We start from the raw sequence: 25,419 nt of genomic DNA, 5'->3' as shown, positions 1-25,419 counted from the left end.
TGTTAACAGCCAGAGGTCACAGAAGGCAGAGATGGAAAAGACCTATTAGATCATTTTCTCCATTCCCTGGAGAAGAGGGCCAAATTATATTTCATAGTGCTTGGTCCAGTTTAGCTTTCAATTACTCAAGCAAGGGGTTTGCACCACTTCAGAATTTTTCCAGGACCTGTATCTTTCTTCATGATTCCTGCTTTCCTGGATGTATCAGCCAAGTGTGAATCTTAGTCAGAATCAACTCTGCAGGCGACCACAAAAGTGCTTTGTGCTCACAATTAGACCTGTCTGCCTCAGACCCCATTTTCTCTGCTCTGTCAGTGAACTCCAAAATAATTTCCTTGGTAATAGCTCCCTTTGTCCTCCCCTATCTCCGTGCTTTTCACCTCATATGCCTTTGACTCTGTGTCTAAACAAGAGCTATGTCTTTGCAGAAGAATCCCTCTGAAACAAAAGTCTTGCCAGTTTCCAACAGTAACTGACCACTGTGTCTAGCACAATGCCATCCTGTACTGATTCCAAAGACCATGTTGAATAAATGAATGAAAGGCAAGGATTCAAGAAACAGAGGGAGGAGATGAAGTGGAGGCAGCAGGTCACAAATCTGACTGGAAGAGGGAATTCATGAACCCGACAGAAGCTGGAGGAGGGTGTGCATCAAAGAAAGTTTGCTTTTAAGAAAAGGAGATTGCAACACTTTTGCTTGAAGATGGAATGACTCAGTAGAAAGATCAAAAACTTAGGATGCAGGGAAAGATGGGATAGCTACAAGAACCATGTTCTTGTTCAGATAAGAAAAGATGGGACACCTCACAGATGGGACCCCTCACCTATTTACCTTTTTGGGTGCTTAAGGGTGAGAACATTTAAGTTCTACACTCTTGGCACATTTCAATTATACAAGACAGTGTTATTGACCATAGTCACCATGTCTTATATTATTAGATCCTTAGACCTCATTCATCTTATAACGACAAGTGGGTGCCCTTTTATGAACCTCTCCTATTTTCTCTACCCCCAGGCCCTGGTCATCACTTTTCTATTCTCTGTTTCTATGAATTTGACTTTTCTTTTTTAAGATTCCACATATAAGTGATACCATGCAGTATTGGTCTTTCTCTGTCTGGTTTATGAAGTGATTGATTTGGGGCCATAAACTCTTAGTGACTTTTTTTCTCCTTCTTTCCACTTTCATAATTTTTCCAGGTTTTTTATAATAATTATATAATACTACTATAAGCATCAAATTCCCTATATCAAATTCCCTTACACTTAAAAGATTCCTGATGGATACATTTGGTTTCAAGTTTTTTTTCTCTCTCCTGACACATAATTGCTAATATTTTATTGAGTACTTACAATATTCCAGACACAATTTTACTATATGACCTCAGGAAAATAAAATTTTTTTAATTTGTTTGTTTGTCTGTTTACGTAATCTCTACACCCAACACCCAACGTGGAGCTCAAACTCATGACCCCAAGATCAAGAGTCACATGCTCTTCTGATTAAGCCAGCAGGCACCAGCATACTTTTAAACTTTTCTGACCTTCATTTTTCTCACTTGTAAATAAGCATATTTTTTTCTCATCTGTGCAGAGGATCTAATAAACTAATACATGAATATATTTTAGAATAGACATTACAAGCACTCAGTTAATGTAAACATAATTATTACTGTTCCATATATTACTTTGTCATATTTCACTGCTTATTTTATTGGTTTCTTTCATTCAAGAATATGAGACATTTTTTTGATCCTCTCAATATTTTATTTTTTAAACTTTAAATCAAGATAATGTCTTATATGATCCCTTTCCTTTTTATTATGTAATAGCATTATCAAGAAATGGAGAATTCCTTGAGAGGACATAACTTTAAGCAGGTCAATTTTCCTCAACAAGGGCAGACAGCCCATTTCCGGCATGCCTCCTTCTATATTGCAGTACAAGAATATTGTCAGAAACTTGGAGTTTCGATAGCCTTGGGAACAGGACCAATTCCCAGGTATTTAATTTAGTTCTGGTCTCATCTAAATTGAAATTTTGACATAACATTTTTCTCACACTAAGGAATAGTTTAGAGGAATTTTTCCAATTTGTCTTTATTTATTGTGAAGTCAAGCCAAACCCCACAGGTTTTATGGCTGTTTTGGTAGTTACTGGTGACATGATTCAATCACTCGCACACGTGCTCTTATGAGGTCCCGGTAATTCTACCCATGAAACATTCCCACCCAGTAACTCCAGTAGATGCTTCTCAGGAAACTGAGGAAAAACAAGGTGTCTTTAGAATGTATACGTGAATCATACTAGGATTTTTTTCAGCTGAAGAAATGCAAAATTGAAAGTATTTTCAAAAGGACAGAGATTTCATTGCTTCCATGTGGTATCTGTGCTGGTATATGGCATTCTTGTTTATTTGTCTTTGTTTTGTTTTTGTTTGGTTTTTGGTTTTCGGTTTTTGTTGTTGTTGTTCTACCTGAATTTTATTCTTGTTCACTTGCTAAAGATCAATTTCTCCCTTTCTCAGGCATCCCAACTTTGGTTTTTTATCACTTTGAGTTTTCTAAAAATTGCTTAAATCAATGTGTGAATCCCTTCAATTCAGAGGTGGATTCCATGTAACATGCTGATTTCATACACTCAGCATTCGGTTTCACTGGGAGCGGCGACTTCATCTTAGTAATAGTCCTGTTGATGTGGCTTACGTTACCCTGTATTGTTTAGGCCCAGAGTTTTCATTTCTCATCCTAATTTTGTCTTAGGAAAACAAGTTGCCGAAAATCATTAATTATCTTTATGGGAAAAATTTACTCTTGGTCCCAATTTTTAGAGATGGTCATTAGGAATCAAACCAGCTCACAAAAGGCTACTTAGCCAAGCTGTGAATGTGCGTGTAGGTACAAATAAACTCATAATTAATAGCAGCATCAATGTTGGAATATGAAAGCAATCAGTTTTAAAATCACATGACCTTATATTCAGCACAATACGTAAAGATACTGCTGAAGTAGCTAGAAAATTGAGAATTGCATGAATGAAGCGTTTACCCATAAGGATAAAGGCATAAATATACTCGTTCTTTTATTGTTTTTTCTCTTAAATATGTTTTTTCTCTTAAATATGTTTTTTAAAGTAGTTGCCTCATATCTCAAGACAAATTCTCTGACAAAATGTGCATTTGTGACAGCCTGAGAGATTAAAGGAATGAGTGAAAGATAAGGTATGAGTTTTCTTGGAAGAAACAGAAGATATTGAGGATTTATTTGGTAAATATGAGAGGATTCATTAACTAAGACAATTAAATACAAAGCGCCATTGAGTTCCCTGATACAATAGATAATGGAAAAGGGAGACTGAGAGAAGGTGGTGGCCTGCGGGTCACCGGATGCAGCCTGCAGCCCACAAAACTGCAGCTGGAGGAGGTGAGGTGCAGAGAGGAAGTGCCCCAGGCCTGTGCAAATCAGATGTTCATTCTATAAGTAGAAGGAGCGTTTAGACTGGAAGGTAGGATGTTTTCAAATACGGTAGTCTTGATGAGTCCATTATGCAGTGGGGGAAATGAAGCAAGTCTGGAGGCTTTCCAGGTACAATTTTAGTCCTGAAACTTTGGTATCTATGATGCTTTCTTCCTTTGATGGTGGGTTATCTTCTATATTGAAAGTATTCATCATTGTCAGTGCACAGACTTTTATTTCTTTATGGAATATTTGGTACTTAGTAGATTTGAAAGAGCCACTGTGGGGGAATTTTTTTGTAGCTCTCAAGACCTCTAGGTAGCTCTCGGACCTGTGCTAGAGTTTTCCTCCACTTTCCACTAAAATGCGATTTGTTTAAATATGGATTTGACAAAAAGGATCATAAGGACTTCAAAACTGAATAGACACCCTATCCACTGCTGATGGGACTGTAAAAATGGCGCGGCTGTGATGGAAACCAGTATGGTGGCATCTCAAAAAATTTTAAATAGGATTACTGTATGATCTAGTAATTCCATTTGGGGGCGTATTTCCAAAAGAAGTGAAAACAGGATCTTGAAGAGATATTTGTATACCTATGTTCATAATAGCATAATGCACAATAACCGAAAGGTGTAAACAACTCAAATGCCTGTTGACAAATAAAGGGATAAACAAAATGCAGCACGCTGATCTGACACACACAGCATTCGCTTTCACTGGGAGCAGTGACTTCACCATATTAATAGTCCTGTTGATGTTTATATACATACAGCGGAATATTCAGCCCTAAAAACCAAAGAAATTCTAACATAGGCTAAGACATGGGTAAACTCTGAGAACATTATGCTGAGTAAAATAAGCCAGCGATAAAAAGACAAATTGTCATGATTCCACAGTGCGAGGTATCTAGAGTTGTCAAACTCATGGAAACAGAAAGCAGAATGGTGGTTTTCCAAGTGCTGGGAGAGGGAAAGGGGTGGTTATTTAATGAGTACAGAGTTTTAGTTTGCAAGGTCAAAAAGTCTGGAGACTGTACAACAATGTGGATGTATTTAACCCTACTGACTGAGCTGCGCACTTGAAAAGAGTTAAGATAGTAAATTTTACCTTCTGTGTATTTTAATGCAATTTTTAAAAAAAACCTGAAAATCTCTAAGTTCATCTAGATCACCTAGAGATTTGCTCTCCTATGTTAGCATTGATTATTCAAATGTGATTTATATGAGGTTTTTAAAAATTTTGGGGCGCCTGGGTGGCGCAGTCGGTTAAGCGTCCGACTTCAGCCAGGTCACGATCTCGCGGTCCGTGAGTTCGAGCCCCGCGTCGGGCTCTGGGCTGATGGCTCAGAGCCTGGAGCCTGTTTCCGATTCTGTGTCTCCCTCTCTCTCTGCCCCTCCCCCGTTCATGCTCTGTCTCTCTCTGTCCCAAAAATAAATAAAAGTTGAAAAAAAAAAAATTAAAAAAAAAAATTTTTTTAACTTAAAAGATTACACCATGTGATTTTTTCTACAATTAAACTATTTTTTAATTAAACAATTAAGTATTTAATTATTCTACAATTAAACTAAAGCTTAACACCATCTTCAGGAAAATTCTTCAATATTTTCTGGGTCAAATAGTATAATATGGAACCAGTAACTGTTTATATTGCTGATGGCAAGATTTTTACATTTGAGCATTTAGACTGAATTATCAGGTAGTTTGGTGCAAATACAAACTTGTAAACTACATGGCAAGTTCTTTGCAATAGATAGAGTATTTAAAGCCTAGTAAAACTACTGAATTATTAAAAAGCAGAGGTGTTTCCATTGTATTGAAATGGATCAATTTGCAGTGAGTTAAAAATACTCAGCAATAGTACTACATAGAAAAGACCTCTGAGTTTTAACCAGTTTTTATTTATACCTTTTTTCTTCTTTGAAGCAGAAGTTACAGCACCCGAAGAAATCATATAAAGAAAATAATATGTTAATCCAGTAAATTTTGTATAGCTTGACTTACAGAAAATACAAAGTTTTCATTCTATGTTCATGTAAACAGAATAGTCACAAACTGTAAATTATATTCAGATTTTGTCACTTTCATTCACAAGAGTCTTTTATTTACCATGACTTTTGAAAAACATCAAATTCTTAGAAAAATATCATATAATGTAAACATGAATTATTGAGAAATATTTGCAACATCTGACAAAATAGTTTTTAAATAGACCTTAAGAAAATACTGCGGAAAAGGAAAAATAGAATGCAAATATTTCTGTTGTAGCTAAATATACATTACCTTCTCAAAACTGGCATAAGTAATGAATGTACAAATTCAATTTGTGATAAGTGAACTGAAGTAAAAGCTGTATCACAGATACGCTACATTTGTGTAGGTATTTGTATATGTATACATTTGTATAGGCAGTTTTTAGTCTATTACCAAAATGCTAAAATATTTTATATGAAGTCATCAATTATTTACCCCCTTGTGAAATCATTCTAAAGTATATACTCTAAATATAAAAGATGACAAATAAAATAAATATTTTATCTGGTGATAGCTATCTCTTGTCTCTCTTTCTCTCTCTCACACACACACAAATTTTTTTTCTAAAAAAAGTACTTTTTCTGAAAAAGTACTTAATCCTTTTATGTATGGCGGCATCTATATTTTTTTTTTCACTTTTGGGGTTTTGACTCATAAGGTATACAAACAATCTTTGATATAAGAGCATTTCACAGGAGATTTTAAACTCATTTACAATCCTAAACATGGAGAAGAAGGAAGCTTTCCCTGCAGGACGCTGGGCACTAGATCTGTGCCTGTTCACTACTCAATAAGGGGCCACGCAGTGGGGGAATGAATAGGTGTTGTGGCATTTTATTTCTTTTGTGTTAGTCTGAACGTGTTGCACATTTAAAGCTATTCTGAAAATACAAAATTCAAGTGTTCTTTAAGCAAATCATGAAAAAGAGAGAGAGAAAGATTGAGAAAGAGGGGATCCCAAGGAATTTGCCAAGTATCCAGGCTTTCCTGATTTGCCAAGAGAAAACCCCACCCTGAAGTGTATCCCAACCCTATTGTCTATGTGTTAACACAGGGTTCTAAGAGCAGCAGCTCATTGAAAAGTATCAGAATTCTCCAGGTAAACATAGCTCACTAGTTTTCACTGTGAAACTTTTGTGTGAAGACAGTGATATTTTCAGATACTGCAAGGATTCAACTGGAGGAAAAAAATAACAGGAAAGTGAGATGGTTACCACCAGAGGACAAAATGGCCTTGCTATGAGCATCAGACCAGTCCCCAGACAACAGAAGCTGCTTTTTATTTTGTCAATTATATCTTAGAATCAGGACTCATCTTAGATTGTTTTGGTGTGATTAGTTGGTGCACTGTATTTCTTAAATGTCTCTTTTTAAAAAAAAAAAAAATTTAACGTTTATTCATTTTTGAGACACAGAGAGAGACAGAGCATGAGCAGGAAAGGGGCAGAGAGAGAGGGAGACACAGAATCCAAAGCAGGCTCCAGGATCCGAGCCGGCAGCACAGAGCCCGATGTGGGGCTCGAACTCACGAATCATGAGATCATGACCTGAGCGGAAGTGGAACGCTCAACCAACTGAGCCACCCAGGCGCCCCTTAAATGTCTCTTAATCTTTAGGATTCTCTTTGCATTTCTTTTCTTTTTCCTTTCAGTTTATTTGTTTAAGAAGGCAAACCATTTGCCCTGGGGAACTTCCCCTAGTTTGAATTTTGCTGATTATTCCCCTGATGTGCCATTTAACATATTCTGTAATCCTTTATTTCCTATAAATGGGTTGTTAGATCTAAAGGCGTGATCAAATTCACTTAATCCTTTCGGCAAGAATACTTTATAGGCAGTGATGTGTTCTTTCATTAGAAGGCACATAAATAGGTGATTGTAGCTCCTTTTGTGATGTTAACAGCTGTTGATGGCTTAATCCATTTGTTCATTAGGGGTTGCAAAAGGGTGACATTTTAATTCTGTCTTTTCTTTTTCTGTATGAGCTGGAATACATTTTGTCTATATATTTAAGTTTGGTGTCCCCAGCTATTTCCCGAATGACTCCAGATGCCTTGCATATTATAAAGAATAGAAAATAGGACATTCAGAGATAAAACTCAGTTGAAATCATAATAGAGGTAATTGAATATGGTTTCACAAACTGCTTCCTTGGTTGAATTTTTTGTGTTCTAGAGATAATGCAAAATGTCTATATTTGAATGCTATCAAAAGGGACAGGTTTAGTGTGGTCAACCAGAAAATAAAGAAATTGACCATTTTCTGGAGTTCAATGAGAGACTTAAAATCTGTAGACAGGCACACCTCCTTTTATTGTGCTTCACTTTATTGTGCTTTGCAGATACTGCAGTTTTCACACACTGAAGCTTTGTGGTAGCCCTGCACCAAGCTAGCCTATCAATGCCATTTTTCCAACACCATTTGTTCACGTTGTGTCTCAGTGTCACATTTTGGTAATTCTCATAATATTTCTAACTTTTTCATTATTATCATATTCATTGTAATGCTCTGTGATCAGTGATCTTTGATGTTATTATTGTAATTGGTTTTGGGATATCACAAACCCCACCCGTATAAGGTGGACTTAATAGTCTTCTGACTGCTGCACCGACCAGCCATCTCCCCATCTGTCTTCCTCTCCTTGGGCCTCCCTCGTCCCGAGACACAACGATATTGAAATTAGGCCAATTAATAACCCTACAATGGCCTCTAAGCGTTCAGGTGAAAGAGTCACATGTCTCTCATTTCAAATCAAAAGCTAGAGATGATTGAGTTTAGCGAGGAAGGCATGTAAAAGCTGAGACGAGATGAGCTGAAAGCTAGGCTGCATCACACAGTTTGTGGATGCAAAGAAAAAGTTCTTGAAGAAAATTAAAAGTGATACACAGTGAACACACAAATGATAAGAAAGAGAAACAGCCTTATTGCTGACTCCCAGAAAGTTTTAGTGGTCCGGATAGAAGACTGGTCCAGATCAGGGCCCTAACTCCCATCGGTATTGTGAAGGCTGGGAAAGGTGAGGGAGCTGCAGAGGTAAAGTAGGAAGCTAGCAGAAGTTGGCTTATGAGGTTAAGGCAAGATGCCATCTCCACTAACAGAAAAGTACAAGGTGAAGCAGCCAGTGCTGATGTAGAAGTTGCAGCCAGTTGTCTAGAAGATCTCGCTCAGATCGTTAATGAAGGTGGCCACACTGAACAACAGATTTTTAGCGCAGATGAAATAGCCTTCTACAGGAAGAAGATGCCATCTAAGATTTTCATAACTAGAGAGAAGTCAGTGCCTGGCTTTAAAGCTTCAAAGGACAGACTGACTCTGTTGTTAGGCGCTAATGCAGCTGGACACTTTAAGCTGAAGCCAGTGCTCACTGACCATTCTGAAAATCCTAAGGCTTTCAAGAATTACATGAAATCTGTTCTGCCTTTGCTCTATAAGTGGAACAACAAAGCCTGGATGATAGTGCATTTCCTTCAACATGGTTTACTAAATATTTTAAGCCCATTGTTGAGACCTACTGCTCAGAAAGAAAGATTTCTTCCAAAATATGACTGCTCGTTGACAGTGTGCCTGGTCACCCAAGAACTCCAATGGAGATGGACGAGATTGATGTTGTTCTCATACCTACTAACACAATATCCATTCTGCAGCCCATAGATCAAGGAGCAATTTTGATTTTCGAGCCTTATTACTTAAGAAATACATTTTGTAAGGCTATCGTTGTCATAGACGGTGATTCCTCTGATGGATTTGGCCAAAGTAAACTGAAAGCTTGCTGGAAAGCATTTACCTTTCTAGATGCCATGAAGAACATTTGTGATTCATGGGAAGAGTTCAAAATATCAGCATGAGCAAGAGTTTGGAAGAAGTTTCCAACTCTCATGGATGACTTCGAGGAGTTCGTGATTTAAGTGGAGGAAGTAACTGCACATGTGGTGAAAATAACAAGAGAACTAGAATTAGACGTGGAGGCTGAAGATGGGACTGAATTGCTGCAATCTCATGATCAAACTTGAACAGATAGGAGTTTTTCTATGGATGAGCAAAGAAAGTGGTTGAGATGGAATCTGCTACTGGTGAAGATGCTGGGAAGATTGTTGAAATGGCAACAAAGCATTTAGAATATTATGTAAACTTAGTTGCTAAAGCAGCAGGGTTTGAGAGGACTGACTCCAATTTTGAATGAAGTTCTACTGTGGATAAAATACTATCCAACAGTATCACACAGTACAGTGAAATGGGTTGTGAAAAGAAGAATCAATTGATGCAGCAAACTTCACTGTTGTCTTACAATAAAGAAATTGCCACAGCCACCCCAGCCTTCAGCAACCACCACTCTGATCAGTAAGCAGCCATCAGCATCAAGGCAAGACCTTGCACCAGCAAAAAAAATAACAACTCACTAAGGGTTAGCACTTTTTAGCACGAAAGTATCTTTCAGTTAATGTATATACATTGTTTTTAGACATAATTCTATTGCATACTAAATAGGCTACAGGGTAGTATAAATAACATTTTTATTTTTATTTTTTTTTTTAAATTTTTTTTTTCAACGTTTATTTATTTTTTGGGGGACAGAGAGAGACAGAGCATGAACGGGGGAGGGGCAGAGAGAGAGGGAGACACAGAATCGGAAACAGGCTCCAGGCTCTGAGCCATCAGCCCAGAGCCCGACGCGGGGCTCGAACTCACGGACCGCGAGATCGTGACCTGGCTGAAGTCGGACGCTTAACCGACTGCGCCACCCAGGCGCCCCTAAATAACATTTTTATATGCACTGGGAAACAAACAAAAAAATTATTTGATTTGCTTTACTGTGATTTTGCTTTTTTGTGGGGTGATTTGGAACCCAAACTCCAAAATCTCTGAGATATGCCTGTATTTCTCTCGTGTAAACACAGTATAAAGAGTCTCTAGAGGCCCTGCTATGTTATTCTGAACATTGTTACTTTGGGTTAAAATATGTGCATGACATATGCCAAGTGGATTTAAAAAAATAGAAGAATATCTTATATTCCCTAATTGTGAAGTACTCCCCGTCACTCTGATGTAACCACAAACTATCCAGAATACTGAGAGTTGTAGTCAGTGTATTTTGTTATGAGGAAAAGGAAGATATTTATGCTATTGTGTATTTATATTCTATTACATCTCAGAACTCATAACAACTAGGACATATTCCCATATTCTATATGATTTTTTTTAATTTTTTTATGTTTATTTTTGAGAGAGAGAGAGAGACAGAGTGTGAGCAAGGGAGGGGCCAAGAGAGAAGGAGACACAGAATCTGAAGCAGCCTCCAGGCTCTGAGCTGTCAGCACAGGGCCCGATGCGGGGCTCAAACTCATGAATAGTGAGATCATGACCTGAGCCAAAGTCAGACGTTTAACCGACTGAGCCACCCAGGTACCCCCCATATTCTATATGATCTTAAAGTCATGCTCTATTATTATGCCAACAAAAAAGTATACACATCAAAGGCATTTCATCTCCATGGGTATGTAATTAAATATAGAAATCCTTATTGCCAGATAAATAGTGTCTTCTTGCCTCTCTTTCTCCCCCCTTGGGATGTAAATTAGGGATTCAAAGGATATGGAAGGAGCTGGACAAGTAGCTGTGCTTCAGTGAGCTGCTGAGACAGGGCAGCTGTTTGCTTGGCCTTTGGTGGGTCTTCCACCTGGGACACACTGACCACACACTATAATGCTAATAGTCACTGGACTGTCCCCTTGGAAACAATTCCTCAGAGGTAGACTAGAAAGCTGTCTCAACTCTGTTACCATATTTTTCTGACATAATAAGCATAACTTACTGAACAGACTTAAATCTTTGATGAACTTACAGTGCTTCAAAGTCATTATTTTGACACCAGTAACAGTCTTGTAGACAGTGAACTGCAGGAGATTAGACAGATGCTGTATTGACCAAAGAAAATACCGTGGAGTTCACTTTTTGACTAAATCTTTGATATGTGTTAGCTTTATTTTGATTTGACTCTTGCTTTCAAAAATGACACACAGCCCAAAGAAACACCAAAATATCAACCATCAGGAAGCTTTTGAGGAAAAAAAAACAACAAAAACTGGGTACTCAACAGGGTTAGATCTACTCTACAAGTAAAACTTCACAGGGGAAATCATTGAATCATAGACCTAGAAGGAATATTTAAGATCAACTGGGCACATTTCCTTCACCTTGTAGCTGAGGAAAATGAGGTTAAATAGGGTAGAGTGACTTACCCAAAGGCATGTGGCCAGGCAGCAACAAGTCTAACTCATGTACTCGATTTTTGACTGTGCTAATCATTGAAGGTTATTTTTTAGTGTTTAGTTGCTACCTCTAACACTAAATATCCAAGTGAATGATATATTCTCCAAGTAAGTTTATGAAACATATGTGAAATCTCTAGAAAAAGAGGAAAATACATTTGGAAAACTGCTAAATTCAATATTCACAGTAGCAAGGCACCAAAATTTCACCCGTGTACAACTTTTCATTTCTTCTTGCTCCACACTAATACAATAACCCTGACAAAACTCGTGTATTTGATATTGTTTGTGTTCACTTGTCCAGGTCGTTGTGATACCATCCAGTAGATTTTAACTAGTAATCTTATTGCCATGGACAAAAAAAAATGTTAAAGGTTCTACAAATGCCTCATTGTTGCTAAAGAAATCTGCCTGTTTTATAAAAATACCATAAATGCTCTTGTAATTAAATAAAAGTAAAGAGGTTCAAAGGAGATCTTCAAAGATACTGTGCTTGAATTAAAATCATATAAAATCATGTTGAAAATCATTTTAATAATATTTTAGAAATGAATCTAAAAATTGCTCATACAAAAGAAATAGAAAATGTGTTTAATTTAAAGCCATCTGTACCATCCCCAATAACTCCATTGCATGAGAGTCTAATTTACTAATTAGACTGATGATACCTGTCTTCATTGTGAGTTATGGGTAATTAGAAATTACAACTAAAAGAGAAGGGACCCTTCACAAGGGCAGTCAACCAGATCATTATTCCAAGGCAAAGCAACCTGATGATTACTGAAAAGTTCAAACTAAAAGAATTGATTTGAATAATTAGGGGACTCCATTTGGGGTCAAACCTTTTGTGCTTAGTGAATTTATACCATACAATTCTTTTAGTACGTTAAAATGGGCTTTGATCAAAGAAGAACACACAGAATCAGATAATGTGCATAGAGGGAAAGGAAACATGTAGAGATAGTCTCCACCTGAGTTTCAGAGAATTTTGTATAAACTGAAAAGTTTGGAAATCTAAACCTGAAATCGGGACAACCACTCCCAGATAGTCAACAACCCTTTGGTTCTGGAGTTAGACCACCTGGGAATCGACTGTCTTCTAGAGCCATTTCCTCTTATGAGCTACAGAGAATTAATCCTCCTCTCCCCCAAGAGTTCCCATTAGGGTCAGGAAGGGAAGAAATAACTGCACCCCAGACTGCCAAGAGGGAGATCGTACTGGCAGCAGCATTTGACAAAAGAACAGTGAAGCTTAAACAAACAAACACTGTTTTGGTGGGTTTCATAAATGTTCACCATCTATTTTCCATCACCAGTGGCTGTTGTGACACTGTTTCCATGAGAGAGTATGTTTCTGTGGTCCAAACGACCAATTTACCAATAAACTTATAGAATGACACTTGTTTGTACATTGGAGATACAGAAGGATTTCAGTGCCTGAATAAGTTACAGTAATGAGAATATGACATCGTCCTTTTTTTAATGTTCATTTATTTATTTTGAGAGAGATAGAGTGCCAAATAGAGAGGGGCAGAGAGAGAATCCCAGTGCAGAGCCTGACATGGGACTCGATCTCACGAACCATGAGATCATAACCTGAGACGAGATCAAGAGTCAAACACTTAACTGACTGAGCCACCCAGGTACCTTGCATATGGCGTCTTCTTAAACGTTTATTACAGGGGAAACCCTGACCGAGTGCAAGTCTTTCAAGACTGGCATGTACAGAGCTCTAGTACTGATCACTTTCCACTTACTCATTGCCTTTGATTGCATGACTGGGTGGCCGGTCTCTACTTTGTTTTCCTAACAGGAAAATAGTAATAGTAAGCTCCAGTCTTGTTCACAGGCAGTGTCGTATTGTATAGTCCATTGGAATCTTTCTTTGCAGCTTGCACAGAGGAGAGCAGGAGAGGAGTCAGTAAAGAGAGGAAGGGCAGAAGCTATGGCTTTTGCATAGCACACCCATCTTAAAGAGACAGAGACACTTTAGAGCCAGACTTTCGGTTGAGAAACTGCGATACTGCTATGAAGTTATATGTGTTCACTTATTGCTGGTCAAAACAGCTCATTCTTTAAATTTTCAATAAATAAGGGCACCTGGGTGGCTCAATTGGTTGGGCATCCGACTTTGGCTCAGGTCACGATCTCACAGTCTGTGAGTTCGAGCCCTGCGTTGGGCTCTGTGCTGACAGCTCAGAGCCCGGAGCCTGCTTCGGATTCTGTGCCTCCCTCTCTCACTGACCCTCCCCTGCTCATGCTCTGTCTCTCTCTGTCACAAAAATAAATAAAAACATTTTTAAAAAATAAATAAATTTTCAATAAATAAAAGATGATGAATTATCAAAATCTCACCAATAAATAAAAATTCTCTATTTTTCATTTTTCAGGCTTAGCATTCAAAGGCATTTCCCCAGCTAAAAATGCTGTTTCTCTTCTTAAGTGCATGAGACTTATGAGGTCTCCCATTACTGACTTAGGGGATGTTTGTTGAATGAGCACTGTCCGGTGTCTAACCAAAAGCCTGACCCTTCACCACACTCTAAGAGGAAAAAAATCCCCCAATTCCATGTATTTTATGGGTGAAGAAATTTACACTAAGAGAATTTACATGACCTGTTCATATGTTTCACCGGTACAGACCTCCCACTTAGGTCCATTCTGACTCCAAATCTGTAATGTTTGCTTTCTGTAGTCTGTTCATTACAGGAAGAACAAAATAGAGGGGGAACCCATTTTGTGCTAAAACAATCTTGGGAAAGACCCCACCAGTATTCTTGAATAAGAAAAATTAGAAAGCTAAGTATTTTTTTACTTGATCCGTTTGTAAAACATAGTTATGGGGCAGTTGAAAAAAAGGAAATTGAGATTTTTTTTTTAAATGCTACATTAAGAAGAAGAAATAAGAATAAACTCTTAGGTATGGAGAAACTCCAATATGAGTAATTCTGACATCTGTTAAATTGAATCACAGGGAAGGGAATCATAAATCCTTATATGAATTCCTATTGCTACAGATCATAGGAGGAGACTTAAGAATATTGCCTTTGATTGCACACACGCGGAGAAAGTTTGAAAGTGGAACTATAGGGGCGCCTGGGTGGCTCAGTCGTTAAGCGTCCGACTTCGGCTCAGGTCACGATCTCACGGTCCATGAGTTCGAGCCCCGCATCAGGCTCTGGGCTGATGGCTCAGACCCCAGAGCCTGTTTCAGATTCTGTGTCTCCCTCTCTCTCTGCCCCTCCCCCATTCATGCTTTGTCTCTCTCTGTCTCAAAAATAAATAAACGTGGGGCGCCTGGGTGGCGCAGTCGGTTAAGCGTCTGACTTCAGCCAGGTCACGATCTCGCGGTCCATGAGTTCGAGCCCCGCGTCAGGCTCTGGGCTGATGGCTCGGAGCCTGGAGCCTGTTTCCGATTCTGTGTCTCCCTCTCTCTCTGACCCTCCCCCGTTCATGCTCTGTCTCTCTCTGTCCCAAAAATAAATAAACGTTGAAAAAAAAAATTTAAAAAAAAAATAAATAAACGTTAAAAAAAAAATTAAAAAAAAAGAAAGTGGAACTATAGAACACACTGCATACTAAGATTGTGTCTATGAACATTAGACGGTACCTGTTAGAAACTCCAGTGAAGCCCTCCTAATGTTGTAGATATGAGAGAGTGAAAAGCACAAGATATAAATTATATGAGTACATATTCCACAGAAAAATACCAAACACCCTTATTTGGCATTAAAGATCGAAGATATTGATGCATTTTATCACAGACAGTAAGAGATGGGGTTTTTTCTCTGTAAATAAGCTACCTGATTCGATTTTGTTCCCAGAGTTTGTTTTTAATTAGGCAAAGACACATTTAAAAATTTTTTTGTTTTCTAACCTTCAATAGCTCAGTTCAAAATGATTATGGAGTATCTATCTGCCTTCCCCTCTTCACATCTAATTTTAACAGCAAGTCAATCAGTTTTACACTTCAAATCAGAAGCCAGATGCTGAACTTCCTAACTAGTTGGCTATTACCCAGTGGGAGGAAAAAATCTGTTTGGTTCTTATTGATTTGAAGGATATAATTTTTTTCTTGTGGTTTTACATTCATTATTTTCAAAACACAGAAACTAGGCGTGGCTTTGCTGGAAAGAGCCCTCTTGTTGAAAAGAGCCCATATGCTGGAATCCTCATCTGACTTTACACAGCAGGAACCAGAGGGCCAATGCCCATCTTGGACAGTGCTGGCCATGATTAAGCATGGTGGCAGCTGGCCAACAGTAATCATATGGTACAGCTCTGGTGCGTCAGTGTCTTCTACAGTGTTCAAACAAAGAGCAGTATTTGCAGTTTATGAACCTTTATGGAAAATATAAAGTAGAAAAACCTCTAGGCATAAAATCTTATTAATATCTCCCCTTGAGATGAAGAGAGAAGAAAAATGGATGTAAGCTTGGATTCACCATTCACATACGCTTAATGCATAAACACCCATGAGTAATTTTGTTGCAATTAATGTTTTGTGTTCTTTCTTTGCATCCTCTGCTTCCTTCCTAGAACACTTGAAGGATAAATTAGAAGAATATATGGCCCGATTCTCCAAAGTAAGGATCGTTCGCACCAAGAAAAGGGAAGGGCTCATCCGGACCCGACTCTTGGGGGCATCTATGGCAAGAGGAGAAGTCTTAACGTTCCTGGACTCCCACTGCGAGGTCAATGTGAACTGGCTGCCCCCTCTCCTTAGTGAGTACACATACTGACAGTGGCCTTCTGGGGACCAGCAAGGCCTGGGGAAATGACCTCCTTCAGAGGGAGTGTGTGATTTGCTTCTATTTAGTTTGCAATTAACAAAGTCTAGAGTTCCCTTCTACAATATTTTACAGTGAGAGCCTTGAATTCTACTTTAACCACTGCTGAGGACCAAGAAGTAACCAGAAAACTGCATGAAAATGGACATTTTAGATAACACCAACTGCAATCTCACTTAAGGTTCAAAAAAGTTTAGAGGTTTGTTTAGTTTAGATGTTCTGCTTTAGTGTAGTTATAGTCACAGAGTAAACACTGAAAGAAAAAGTATTCAAAAACACTACCTCCAACTACAGCAAGATTAAAATAAACACACACACATACACACACACACAGTTTAACAATTATTATAGAACTGTTAAGAACTGAGGAAAGAAAATTATTCCGCCCGAGAATACAGTTCAAGTGTAAGTGCCCTGACATTTTCTAGGATTTATAATGCCAGTTCTCATTTAAACTTCTGGCACTGGCCTAGAGCCCTAAATATATAATCCCCCAAGTTTACACAGGACCTTCTCAAACACTCAGAACTACTATCCAGATGATACATCTCAAATGCTCACCACATGGCTCAGAGTAGGGAGAGAAGCCTCTCTGTCACATTGCACTTGAACTATTAGAAACATGAACGAACTAAGAGTCATTCAAGCTATGAATGGGGCTCAGTTCGAGCCCGACTATTTTGTTTTTTATTTCACAACGAAGTCAGATATAAAGTCCAGTAGTAGATAAGGGATAAATTGCCAACCTGAAAAAAAAAAATGAGTTTCTAAAAAGTTCTTGGTGTGCGCCTACTGTGGTCCTTCCTATTCTTCCAGATTTTTCACTAAATCAACTTTTATTGTAAATATATCCCTGGCCTTGGAGTTAAAGCCAGTAAAAACTGCTTTACAATAGCTGCCTCAGAAAGAATGATTTGCTATTGACTACTGTGTAGGATTTCAGCTAGAAGCAGCAAAGCTCCATTAGTAAAAAATGTGGAAGGGGGGAGGGGAATCAATTGAAAGTGTGTAGGATTTAAAACAGGAAATGACCAGCAACTAACACCCCACCACATCACCCGATCCACACACACCTACGCAGATGACTGCCCAGCCATCGTGATCAACAGGAATGTTTCAGTGCTCCTATGGCCAGAGACTCCTCTGAGCTTTTAATTAAAAGTACCTTGTCCAAGGACATAGCAATTTAGAGTTTCATCAGCAGCAGTGAGATTCCTGCAAACTGAATTTGACCTATATGGTGCTGAATACTCAAGGAAGTCAGCAAAAGACCTAATTTATTTATGAACCAAAGCAATTCCTAAATGCCAATTATCAAGCCTCTGATTGTTCATATGAATCTAACAGGAAAAAAAAAAGGAGAGAGAAAGTAGAGAGAAACCCACTTTTTCTCATTAAAGCATTTCATTTCCTGTAGGCCTGATGGATAAGAAATGATTCAAGCTCAGGATCACTATCTTTTTTTATTTTCCTCTATCAGTGTCTTGACACATCATCCAAAATGAAAAAAACAGGCGGAGCCACACAGTTTCTTGGTTCATTTTTCACTTTGGGATTATACCTGAATTTCAATTTCCCATTAAGAGTCTGTTTGTTTGATCCCTGGAAATTGAAATGTAGGCACAAGCCTTAGATGAAAAATTAGTCATGCTGCTTTCACCCTAAGCTAGAACAGCTGGATAAGAGCTGAAAGGAAATTTGAAGGGAAAGTTGACAGTTAATTTAACAGACTCATTCTCTTTGGGTCACCTTGGGACTCCTTGTTGGTCAAGAAACTTGTAAATCAACCTGATTCTGAATTTGATTGAAGAAAATCACTGAGACCTTAATACTAAAATACCTGCAGAGGTGATAGAAGAAATAGGTTGGACACAGCAACGTTGGTCTCCTCTGTCAAAGACATCTATGGGGAAACACCATTTAGATAAAGATTAAAACCCATTACAAGACTTACCTAGGTGAAGATGGATGCTTACAGGGCGCTTGGTGAAGAATAACTTGAAATAGTGCTGGGGGTCTCTCTACTAATTAGCAGGAATAATGTTAAGTTGACCTCCAGGCTCCTGAGAGCCTCCTAGGGCCATGCTATTTACCTTGCCACATACCAGCATTCCATATTCCCCTAGCCTGTTTTATCTTCTTTCTACCACATTTATCACCTTCAAACATACTATCTAATTTAGATATTTAGTATGTATATTGATTGCCTTTGCTCCATTCCTAATGACAGAGATTTTTGTGGTTGTTATTCACTGTTATATTCCCAGAACCTAGAAAAGTGACATGTAAATGGTTTCTACTCAATAAATAGTTGTTGAATAGGAAGGGGGGGTGTGGAGGAAGGAAGGAAGGAAGGAAGGAAGGAAGGAAGGAAGGAAGGAAGGAAGAAGGAAGGAAGGATGGATGTAGATCTGGAGGGGAGATCTTCCCCCAGATTCTGTGGTTGTCCCACCCTGCCTATTAGGGTCCTCAAAATAATAATACTGAAATAACCATTATTTCTAAAAGATATGTTTTTTAAGATATTTAAATGTATTTTATTCCACATGCCACATCACATAACCAGAAAGCAGATGTTCATACTTAAAAGTTCTGTCAGACATTTTGTTTGTTATAATAAATATTGATTGAGTGCATATTCTTGAGAAGAAAATACAGTTGGCCCTCAAACAACACAGGGGTTAGTGATGCCAACACCCTGTGCAGTTGAAAATTCATGTGTAACTTTTGACTCCCCAAAAACTTAACGACCAGTAGCTAACTGTTGACCAGAAGCCTTACCAATAACATAAACAGTCAACTGACACATAGTTTATGTGTTATATGTATTATAGACAGTACTCTTACAATAAAGTAAGCTAGGGAATAAAATGTCAATAAGAAAATCATAAGGAGAAGAAAGTACATTTACAGCACTGTACTGTGTTGAAAAATATCTGTTTATAAGTGGAGCCACACTACTCAAACCTATGTCCTTCAGTAGTCAACTGTACCCCACAGTTAGCTATTCTAGGTGAGCCAAAGTATGTAAATGCCAATTCCCTATGCTGTTAGTGTCTCACAATAACAATATCTATATGGAAAAGGAGGGAGCTGGAACTAAAAAGATAGTACCTTTCTGCTACATAAGAAGCACCATGGAGAAGTGGGACAGACCACAGGTCTTAGGACTGGACTGGCAAGCAGGGGTTGCATCCTGGGTTTTGCTCTCAAAAGATGGGTGACCTTTGACAAGTTATTTAACTTCTCTGAGCTCGTATCCTCATATGTCAATCGAGAATGATAATGGCAGCCACCTTACAGGGTTGTCAGGAGGATTAGAAATAGCGAGAGTATAAATCACTTAGTAGTTGCTCAAGAATTTAATAGTAGCAGGAACAGAAACAGTAGTTATCAGGCCAGCTAATATATTTTTGGATATAATGAGAAAAGATAAACATGTATAGCTTAGATAAACAGAGTCTGTATCAAAGGACAATAGCAAAATAGAACTTGGCAAAATCTCTGGCAAGCCTGAGAGCGAAGAATTCTGTGTATGATTTGTCAGCATTTAAGGGGGGCAGGGGGAGCAGCCATGGTGGCCATTATATAAGACGAGATGCTAAAAATGAAAAAACAAACAAGAAAAAACATGAAGTTAAATATTTACATTTTGAAGCCTCCAGAAAGAAGGACAATATTTTCTCAGCAGGCTCAGCTGTATGCTTGAAGGAACACAAGTACTGTTTATACTCTACATATGTTGGATGCACTATAAAATGACAGATTGGGGACAGGTCAGAGCAAAAATGTGACAGAGGTAGAGCTAAATGGACTTCTGCAAGTCTCTCTGGGACACAACTTTCTTAAAGGAAAATACAACAACACTAATTTTACCTAATCACTGTCCCATCACGTTAAGTCTAGCCTTCAAACAGATTTCACAGAGTGCTCTAACAATGACAGAAACCGGGCTTCAAGCATCATCCCTGCATTAGGAAAGATCTGGAAGGCTTCTCTTTGCTGAAAAATGATAGATGACCTAGGCAGGCATGTCATTTCCTATTTTGTGCTTTCATTTTTCAGACCAAATTGCACTAAACCACAAAACCATCGTGTGCCCCATGATCGATGTCATTGACCACAATCACTTTGGGTATGAGGCACAAGCTGGGGATGCCATGCGAGGCGCCTTCGACTGGGAAATGTACTACAAAAGAATCCCCATTCCTCCAGAGCTCCAGAGGGCAGATCCCAGCGACCCTTTTGAGTGAGTAGCAGCTGAGGGAGGGGCCAAGGGAGAGAGGGCAGGTGACTCATTTCAGGCGTGTCAACTGGGGACCCATGAGGACAATTATCTCTAATAAAATGGGTGAAAACAGGTGGCAACAATATCCCTACCGTGGAGAAAAGTCAGACCTGCAAGTTGTAGAAAATTACAAGCTGCACTGATTACATGGATCACCCCCTTGTCAAACTTTGCTAAGCGTGAGAGAAAGTGTGCAGATGTGAGGATCAGGAAAACGCAGAGGTCACTGACAACGCGTATTTGCCTTGTAGATATTCTCCTAGATGTTCTCTTCTTATTTTCAGCTCTCTCTATTCTTTGTCCCCTAAGAATCATTTAAATTGACTATTTTACTTTATTTTTATTGGAAAATGATAAAAAATACGAAAGAGTATTTAAGCCTCTGTTTACACCCCTGTTGGGACTTATGAGGGAAGGTGGTGCTTCTGAGTAGGTGCTCCCATAACTTAAACTTGGGGAATTCAATCAAAATGATACATCCAGAGTAAATAATCTTTGATAACCCTGCTATTAACTTAAGTTCTATAGAGGTAAGAATTGTCTATCATAACCATTATTATATAACCAATATAGCTAATAACCAATTGGTCTCTACAAAGTTAAATTGTTCTTTTTCTCAGTGTGAATATGAAAATTGTGCATGTCAAGAAAAAGAAAAAAAATATACATAGCTTAGTTTGACAAACTCTCAGGACCATTAATGGTAAATGGTGAAGTTTTTCCAAAAGTTACCCCAGAGATTTCCCAAGGCATACTATTATTTATTATTTACTCCTCATACTGTACCCTTTTGATCACATTCAAATTTTTATAAGTTTAAAACTATTATATACTTTTCTTAGGACAAGAAAAACGTCTGTGATTGAGGCTTTGCATACTGTCTAAGATTGTGTTTAAAATGCGTTAAAATCAGGGGCGCCTGGGTGGCTCAGTCAGTCGAGCATCCGACTTCAGCTCAGGTCATGATCTCACAGTTCATGAGTTTGAGCCCATGAGTTCATGAGGTTTGGTACTGTAAGTGCAGATCCCACTTCAAATCCTCTCCCCCAGCCCCACCCCCGCCTCCTCTCTGCCCCTACCCCACTGGGCTCTCTCTTAAAAATAGAAAAAAGATGCATTAAAATCAATATTGTCTTTTCATTAATCATATGAGCAGTAAAAGTGTGCAGTAGAGAAGCTTCCAAATATAAAAAACACTTCTGTAACACTTACCCTTTCAACTACAATAAATATGTGATAAACATCAAGAAAATGCTTCTTCCAATTCTAGTCTCTAGAAAGATAAACTCTCGGGAAAAGTTAAGGGGATTTCAGAAGACGTTAACCTGATAAAAAGGGAGAGATAAATGATTTCTTTTGTAATATGAAGCCCACTTATTAAGTATCCACAATTTCTTTTCTTTTAATATTTTTAACGTTTATTTATTGAGAGAGAGAGACAGAGTGTGAGTGGGGGAGGGACAGAGAAGGAGGAAGACACAGAATGTGAAGCAGGCTCCAGGCTTTGAGCTGTCAGCACAGAGCCCGATGCGGGGCTTGAACTCACGAACCGTGAGATCATGACCTGAGCTGAAGTTGGACGCTTATCCAACTGAGCCACCCAGGTGCCCCAAGTATCCAGAATTTCTGTTGGCCTTTTCCTACTCTGAAATTGCTGGAGAGTTTTTGAGAAGAAATAATGAAGTCCTGTCGTTACTCTTCCAAATGCTTTGGCCAAGATTTCAAGGATATTCAAAGCTATTAGGGGCGCCTGGGTGGTTCAGTCGGTTAAGCGTCCGACTTCGGCTCAGGTCATGATCTCGCGGTCCGTGAGTTGGAGCCCCGCATCGGGCTCTGTGCTGACAGTTCAGAGCCTGGAGCCTGTTTCAGATTCCGTGTCTCCCTCTCTCTCTGCCCCTCCTCCACTCGCGCTCTGTCTCCCCCATCTCAAAAATAAATAAACATTAAAAAAAATTAAAAACTATTAGAAGAGGTCTTTAGTGATACAAGTGAAGGAGTTTCCAGTAAGCATTAGAAGTGGGCCCAACTTGGGGCGCCTGGGTGGCGCAGTCGGTTAAGCGTCCGACTTCAGCCAGGTCACGATCTCGCGGTCCGTGAGTTCGAGCCCCGCGTCAGGCTCTGGGCTGATGGCTCGGAGCCTGGAGCCTGTTTCCGATTCTGTGTCTCCCTCTCTCTCTGCCCCTCCCCCGTTCATGCTCTGTCTCTCTCTATCCCAAAAATAAATAAACGTTGAAAAAAAAAATTTTTTAAAAAGAAGTGGGCCCAACTGGAGAGATGTTTGTCAGACATCCCTGAAGTTAACCATCTGAAAGCCTTGGCAAAGGGGCTTATGGGGGGATTCAAAGCGAGGTTGGAGGTTGGGGGAGGATACAAAAGGACCCTAAATACAGTGGAACTGCCATTAGATGTCAGGTGACAGGAGAATAGCCACAGTCCGATTGCTACCATCTGAGGCTGCCATGTTTTCAGGGCTAGAATTCACCCATGATGGTTTTCTAAATACTCTATTGTGACTGGGTATGATAGCTTCCTACTTTACTTCCACTGCAATAGCTGAGTGGGGCTCCTGTTCTTGGCAGAAATTGGTTCAAAATGCTATCAAGGGAATCTCCAATGGTGAAAAGTATGAAAGTACTTTCTCAGTCCCTGCAGTGGCAGTCAAAATTATCGACAGGCCGACCCTGGCTGTGGATGTCACCACATCAGGCACCTTGCTTAACCCCAGATCGTGCAGAATTGGTAACTTTTAGAATTAAATTACCTCTTGCTCCTGTCACCTACTTTGGTGGTTCCTGTCCATCAAAAATTGCTTTTGTCTCTTGAATACTACTGCCTTGCTGGCTTTTGAGTCCCTTTGATTCCTAGGAATGTGGACACTTTAGCCTTTTGTAATAAATGTAGCTTCCAAGAGATGTCCACTTTGATCTTAAAAATTGCATTTGCTTTCCTGATAATAAAAGAACAGTTACCCAAACAGCTATGAGCAGTGTATCAGCAATTCCATTATCTCTGCAGTCACCTGAATGTGCTCATAAACAGAAAAACATGCTTTAGGCTAAAATTTGCTTCTCTAGATGTAAAGCTTTAAGATACACAGAGTGAATGCAATCTATCTAAATATCTCTCTCATGGACTTTTGTATTTCGAGTGGCTCCTATAAGGGCTGTGTGATTTTCTGTGGAAGGCGGGGAGAGGAGGCTACAAAACAAGAAGAAAGGAACTGAAGAGGAATATGTAAATGCATTGCACACCCCAGGACTCTTCATACAATATATATGCAAACTTTATCTTTCCATAACAAGTCTATCAAATGTCCTAAGTGGCAAGACCTCCATTCTTACATTTATTGCATTATTTGAGTTTTTAGCAACTAACTATTGACTACAATAGTGTTCTTTTTTTAATTTGCAAATCCTGGGGCACCTGGGCGGCTGAGTCCGTTGAGTGTCCATCTTTGGCTCTGGTCATGATCTCACAGTTACTGAGTTCTAACCCTGCATCAGGCTTTGTGCGGACAGCCTGCTTTGGATTCTGTGTCTCCTCTCTCTCTGCCCCTTGCCCCCCCCCCAAAATAAATAAACATTAATCCGCAAATCCTGTGAAATTAGTGGGGCATGAGCAGTAATTATTAATGAATTGAAGAAGCAGGCTCTGCGCTGAGCACAGAGAGCCTGACTTGGGGCTTGAACTCATGACTCATGTACTGTGCGATCATGACCTGAGCCGAAGTCAGATGCTTTAACCAATTGAGCCACCCAGGCACCCTTTACCACCCATATATGCCACTAATTTCCAAAATTAAAAAAAAAAAAAAATGGATCTGCACTGGGTATGGTGGTGGCTAACTTTACAGGCTACAAATGCTCATTTATTCTCTCAGAAACCCCTATGTCCACAGACACATCAGTTTGAATTCAGTGACTCCTCATCTAGGCCTGTTATCTAGCTTAGAAATATGCCAGAGCATGAATAGCAATGCCCTTCGAGGGGTGTGAGTGCAGCTGATACCTAGCCGGACCTCAGAAGTCCATGGATCCAGGCTTGGGCTGACCAGCCAGGAGGAAGGGGGGTTCTTTCTCCTTGGTGGGCACAAAAGCTTTCTTTATTAATGCGAAAAAGAGAACACATTGAGAATAAAGTTACTTGATGCCTGGAATAAGCAACTAGCTTTTCTCAGATCTTACTGATTGCATTAATTGACATTTAAAATTTTAAACATCCCACTTGGGTAAATTTCGCTGGGGATTCAGCTGCACCTTGGCTTACTCAGAATTTGAAAGTAAAGATACTCTCTTTTACTCAAAACTTTTTCCACGTGGGTTTTGACCAAATACTGGTCACTCTGAATTTAATCAGAATTAGTAAGGAATAAAACTGACTCCCCATGGAAAATGAGACTGGGCAAACCATGAATTTACTATAGGATGTAAAGAAAGAAAATTCACTTTAAAGTAAAGGTCTTCTCCACTTTCACCTCTTGAGTTGAATCGGGTATTGCTCATCTTGCCTTGTTTTCTGTCCTGTCCCGATGGAGCCACCTTTAACCCTGGACCATTGGTTTGGCAGGGTGGGAGAATTTTTTTCATA

General features: G+C 39.1%; 1 protein-coding gene and 1 long non-coding RNA gene across 4 annotated transcripts in view; one reads left to right on the top strand and one right to left on the bottom strand.

Annotated features, from left to right (window-relative positions):
* The window catches only part of GALNTL6 (polypeptide N-acetylgalactosaminyltransferase like 6), a 1,218,779-nt gene that overhangs the window by 972,468 nt on the left and 220,892 nt on the right, over positions 1-25,419 (top strand). The window contains exons 7-8 of the mRNA XM_086703864.1: positions 16,294-16,479; positions 20,610-20,793. Of these exons, the coding sequence (XP_086559990.1) occupies positions 16,294-16,479; positions 20,610-20,793 (370 nt within the window). The remainder of the gene's footprint in view (positions 1-16,293; positions 16,480-20,609; positions 20,794-25,419) is intronic.
* LOC147581654 (uncharacterized) overlaps positions 1-25,419 on the bottom strand; it is a 124,220-nt gene that overhangs the window by 86,999 nt on the left and 11,802 nt on the right. Inside the window, exons 5-6 of one of the 3 annotated variants that reach the window (XR_015250126.1) lie at positions 19,659-19,840; positions 18,383-18,447 (exon numbers count right to left, since the gene is read on the bottom strand). The exons of 1 other annotated variant lie outside the window; for it this stretch is intronic. This is a non-coding gene — a long non-coding RNA (uncharacterized LOC147581654). Of the gene's footprint in view, positions 1-18,382; positions 18,448-19,658; positions 19,841-25,419 lie in introns of those variants that run through there. One more of the 3 variants, XR_015250128.1, reaches the window with a different exon arrangement.

This window comes from Puma concolor, chromosome B1 (assembly GCF_028749965.1).
Source record: "Puma concolor isolate L17-30 chromosome B1, mPumCon1.1.hap2, whole genome shotgun sequence".
In the NCBI taxonomy this organism is placed as follows: domain Eukaryota; kingdom Metazoa; phylum Chordata; class Mammalia; order Carnivora; family Felidae; genus Puma; species Puma concolor.
The sequence above is the reverse complement of the archived record's forward strand: the minus strand, read 5'-3'. Positions and strand labels throughout refer to the sequence as shown.